This window comes from Camelus ferus, chromosome X (assembly GCF_009834535.1).
Source record: "Camelus ferus isolate YT-003-E chromosome X, BCGSAC_Cfer_1.0, whole genome shotgun sequence".
Taxonomy (NCBI): Eukaryota; Metazoa; Chordata; class Mammalia; order Artiodactyla; family Camelidae; genus Camelus; species Camelus ferus.
This window is the reverse complement of record NC_045732.1, coordinates 39,813,788-39,818,906: the sequence shown is the minus strand read 5'-3', so window position 1 is coordinate 39,818,906 and position 5,119 is coordinate 39,813,788. Positions and strand designations below refer to the sequence as shown.

Sequence of the window (5,119 nt, the reverse complement as noted above, 5' to 3'; positions counted from 1 at the left end):
CTAACCCTACGGCATTTCTCACTGTCTCGGGGGAATGATTTCCCCGAGGGACAGATTGGGGAACTACTGATTCCATTATTTATCTGCTCATTTTAGAGCTCCTCATCCTAAAGTGGGAGTGGCCATCTGCTTTCTGTTTTTATAATCAGAGAGACTAGTGAAGCTGGGGGCAGTCACAAACGGGGAGGGGGCAAAAGGCTGATGAACTGAGTTCCAAGTTTTAAAGGCACAATTGTTATCCTCTGATTTCAAAAGCTCCTCCGTGCGTGTGCAGTGTGACCTTAGTGGCAACAGTGACAGTGACAGTGGGAACAGGTGTGACTATTATTTGCCTGTATTAGATTCAACAACTAGAAATGTGCGCGAAAGTTGCCTCAGCCTGGTTCGAGTGGAGGCCTCCAGTGCTGACTGCAGCCATTAGTTCTGGGGCGAGGGAGCCTCATCCAAGTCTTCTCCACAGAAAGTTCTAGTTAGCCACCGGCCCCACTCTGCCCTTTTCCTTCAGTCCTTGCTAAGGAAACCCAGCTATCCCTACCTCCCTTCTTTAACTCCGCATCCCTGCCGCTCCCCTTGACCCCGTCATGTTGTTGCTGACCCTGAATCCCGCCATGTTGTCGGTCCTGATACTGAACCCCCTCTTCCACCCCGGCTCTGGCACCCTCTGCCATCAGCCTATTGGACCAATCAGCTATCTTTGCTGTCTCTGTCACCTTCCTTGTGGAGTCAACATTCAAAGACCTGGAGACTGGACTCCTGAAATCCGCAGAAAGAATCCAGCTTTGGCAGAGTGTCGTATTAGGTAATTTTGATGTTCTCTGAAAAAAAAATCCCATATTTAGCCTGTCTTTGCAATGCTATGGTACCATTTGGCCCTCTTGCCTTCATGGCAGGAAGATGTGCCTGTGCTAGTGAAATAAATCGCACTTTTAGATGACTTCTAAGTGCTCTACAAAGCAAGCTATATGTTTGATTCAGTACTAGGAAAGAAAAAAAAACACTAAACAAGCACTAGATTATTTCAAGAAAATATGAATTTCTATTTCAAATATGTAGTGACAGAAGAGTTATCTAGAAATAGCGACCAGCAGGTGAAGTTTCAAAAAAAGAAAAAAATTCTGAAAGTGACACAGAAATTGGGGGAAATTGATTACTAGTGTCCTTCAAATTGCCCACCTCCCATCAAGTACATGATTTTGAAGCATATTTAGCAGTAGGGATAACAGTTCAAAGGCAGTTTGTCTACTGATCCAGGAGAACTGCGGGTTCTTGAAGGATTAGAGAAAGAAGATTTGATAGATAAGTTTGATAGAAATCTTCATACTGTGTTTACAGATGAAGAAGATGAAATCTCTTCAAAGAAAGGCAGAGAAAAGAGGTATGTAGATGTTACCTAAAATACCTGACTTTCTTACTCAGTTTTCAAATTGAGGTTACAGATGCAGGGTGCAGGCTCAATGGATGATGACATTAGTTTAGATGAACATAATCCTGTGCCATCTGTGTCTTTTTCTCATTCTGCTTAACCTGAAAGTTTGGGTTCAAATAGATATAAGGGAAAAAAATAACTTACAGATTCAGTGAGAAAAAAGAGGTCAGGGCGCAAGCATAAGGTAAAGAATATCTGTATTAACTGTACACCAGGTCTAACAAATATCAAATCTTCTACTGACATTTACAAAGCTTTCATTTATGTGGTGAATGGTGAATATCACATCCTCCCCCAAAACTGATTTTGAAGCCTTGAAAGGAAAGAATAGTAATAGCAGTGCAAGCACTGCTGCTGGCCTCACTGAATAAGGACCAGTTCTGGAGAGCAGTAGCCATGAAGAAGTTACTTGAAGTACCAGGATGTTGGTGAAGAGGAAAAGCAGGAGCAAGCTATTCCTCCAAAGGAAGATCTACCTTTATCTAAATCATCAGAGATAACTGAGGAAGTGAAGTGTCATGATCAGCCACTGCTTTTCCCAACTAGAGCAGAAAGAAGGTTCAGAAAAAATTGAATAGAGGGCTTCAAAGTTCAAAGATACCAATTTGCAGCTGAAAATTCAGGTTCAGTTTTGAAAATGAATGTCTGCTCTGTATGAGTAGATATATTAGAAATGTAGTTTGTGATAAAAAATAGTCTTGTTAATTTCACACAGGCTCTTTAACTTGTATTAATTTTGGAAAAAAGAGAAGCAAATGTTGAATATTTGTAACCAGAATATTTTATTAATTCTAAGATATTCTGTTAACTGTCTTTGCCTTAGAATATAGAAGTAGCATCTACAATTATTTTTTCAAAGAATACTGTTTGAATGTTGATTTTGCAATTCAATCTTAACATACAGATCTATATGAGCTATAATAGACCATTACAAAAAATGCAAAATTTTCAATTCATTTACAGTTATACTAAATTTACTGCTTTTGTATTTTATGGGCATTTTTGTATCCCTATTATTGAAGGTTTTGCAACTAAATGGATACTTAAAAATCTAACATATTTTCTCCTAGATAGTTCTTTAATAGTATACTAACATAAAAGGTAGAAAGTAATGCTTAAATTTAATAAATGAAACTTTATTTGTATGGAAAAGATGTTAAAAATAATTTTGAAATTAGATAACCAAATGTTGAAATGTTTATTGTTTGTTTGTTTTTATATTTTAGTAAACATTACTGGTATCTCCTAGTTCCTAACAGCCCACAAGATAAAGTCAAACACTTAAATAGTGCAGGAAAGGCCTCTTGTCTACCTTTCTTGAAACTCTTGGCCCTAATATAGCTAAGCTACATTGAACTTCCTACCATTCTCTCAAACACTGCATTTCCTTTGTTCACACCGTTGACCCTGTAATGTCTTTTCTCCAGCTTATATGGCCATCAAATCTCTATTTATTCCTCAAAACTAGCTCGAAAATATTTCCTTTACACTGCCTTTCCTAGGAAAAACTGTTTCTCCATTTCTGTGGCAACCTTGCGTATCTGTTTCAACATATTTATGTTACAAATATGTTTGTCTGTCTTCCACTAAGTATCACCTTTTTTATCCTCAGCACCTAAGATGGATCTTAACACATCGTTGTTTCCTCAATAAAGGTTTGATAAATGAAACAATGGAAAACAGTTTTATCATCAAAAGGTTCAGGCATACAGGCTCAATTCAAGGGCTTTCAACATCCAAACTAAAAGTAGCTGCTTGAAATTATTTGTCAGTACTGGAACTGGATGGCAACAGAACAAGACTGAGAAGTCCAGGATCAGAAAGAGAAAAGTGAAGCCCTAAAAGGTAAAATCGGTCACTGAAAAAGGAGATAGAGCTGGTAAATGGTAGAAGGGGAACATTTGATTCTTCAAGCTTTGAACATCAAACCCAGTACTCTTTATGCATATACACCTTCACATGGCATTTGATGCTCTCTAAGGCATTTTGTGCTTTATACTCCATGATTTGCTTTCATGTGTGAGCATACTTTCCAGTAAACAGATTTCCTTTTCTCATTAAATGTGCCTTTCTCTCCTTAACTTCCATGCTGTTGTTTCTAGGATTTCCTACCTCTGTCCAAAATGCAGAAAAACTGCCACTGTTTTCATGCAACTTTCCAGTTTTCCAGCTGGATTTAAGCACGGCCTCCCCTGTACCCCCTCTCACTTTATTTAATACCATTCTTGTAGCAGTAGTTAAATGTAGGCGTGGCACCTACCAGGCAGAGTAGGCTTAAGAGATTAAATGAGGGCCAATCAGGGCCTGGGTAGGCACAGTAAGGAGGGCAGTGTTCCAGAAAGGGAACAGTGGTAGTTTAAAGGTCAAAGAGGGAGGTCATCACATCTGGCTGGCTCATGCACTGTTGAATACTCTCCTTCCTAGTGGAGGCTAAGGCACGAATCTCCTTCTGAAAGCGGCGGTGTCCCTCCTCAGTAAGCCTCCAGAAGCTAGACCGTGGCTTTGCATTGGCCCCATCCTGAGGGCTGACTGGTGTCTTCTCAAAGCTGCTCAGGAAGCAGAGGTTGTGGCGGATGGTGTTCTTCCAACCATCTGGAGCCGTCCAGAAAAAGGGGAAATGATGCTGGGTGAAACTGTAGATCTCTTGAACATTGAGGCCACATGGGGGGCTGTTTCTTAGTGCCAGGGCAATTAAATGACTGTAATTGAGGGGGGGGCGGGACCAAGACTTCTCCTGGTTGTCACCTCGCTGTAGCTTCTGGCTCTGTAAGCATTCTCCTTTGTTTGGAGTTTGGAGAGCCACAGAGGCTTTGTTAGCTTGTTCCTCAGGTTCCTCTTCTGTGATCTCCCAGTCACTGGGGGAAGAGGTGAACTGCTTCTGTGGGGGAGATAGCTCGCTGGAGGAAGATGGTAGGGACTCCATCACTGTGACCTCTGAGCAGTTAGACTCTTCATCTTTTGGGAGAGGCTGAGGGGAAGGAAGCATGCTTGGTAGATCCTTTTTCTTACTGAGCTTTGGGGCCTCCTGGTTGCCAAGGTGGCACACGATGTTGGGATTCACCCACATCCACAGGTTGGGTTCACAGTCAGGACCATCTTTGCTAGGACTGAATCTCCTCTCTTGAGGTACCTTGGGGGTCTTCATTACTCGGACTTTGTATTTGGCAAGGTTCTGCTCAGCTAAGGAACATTGGTCTGTGCTGCAGGGCAGGTAGAACTCATTCCCCATGTCCCAGTCCAGCATCCCTGGGACCTGGCCATGGAGACTGTACCAGAACTTGGGACTTTTTAGGTTTAGGTCCATCTTTAGTGGAGAGATAGGTGGAGAGAGACTTCCAAAAGGACAGAGATGTCTGAGGCACTTCTCAAAGTCCTTGTTAGGGCACCAGTTTTGATGCAGTGTATCTCATCTAGGGGACTTATCAGAAGGCCAGATAGAAGTACTGGAAAAGGGGACACCAATGCTTCCCTGATTAATGGTCAGATTGGAGAAACCTCAATGTTATGGAACAGAACTCAAAACAATGAAGTAAATAATAAAGGAATAAAGGAAACAATATAAGACACAAAAAGCCTAAGTCACACAGACAGTAAAAGTCAGTGATGAGTTTAAATTCAGGCAACCTGGCAGTGCTTTTTAGCAGGAAAAAGTTTGAGGTAGAATTGCTGAGCTTTCACTGGAAGCAAGGAGTC

At 41.3% G+C, this 5,119-nt stretch overlaps 1 protein-coding gene across 1 annotated transcript; it reads right to left on the bottom strand.

Moving 5' to 3' along the window:
* Window positions 1-3,646: 3,646 nt before the first annotated feature.
* Window positions 3,647-4,730, bottom strand: FOXR2 (forkhead box R2). The gene has a single exon (XM_006193078.2). The coding sequence runs from the start codon at window positions 4,728-4,730 to the stop codon at window positions 3,783-3,785; it is 948 nt and encodes a 315-aa protein (XP_006193140.1). The 3' UTR covers window positions 3,647-3,782.
* Window positions 4,731-5,119: the final 389 nt, after the last annotated feature.

Coding starts and splice junctions, on each gene's coding strand:
- FOXR2 (XM_006193078.2), bottom strand. CDS start 4,730: ATGGACCTAAACCTAAAAAGTCCCAAGTTCTGGTACAGTCTCCATGGC.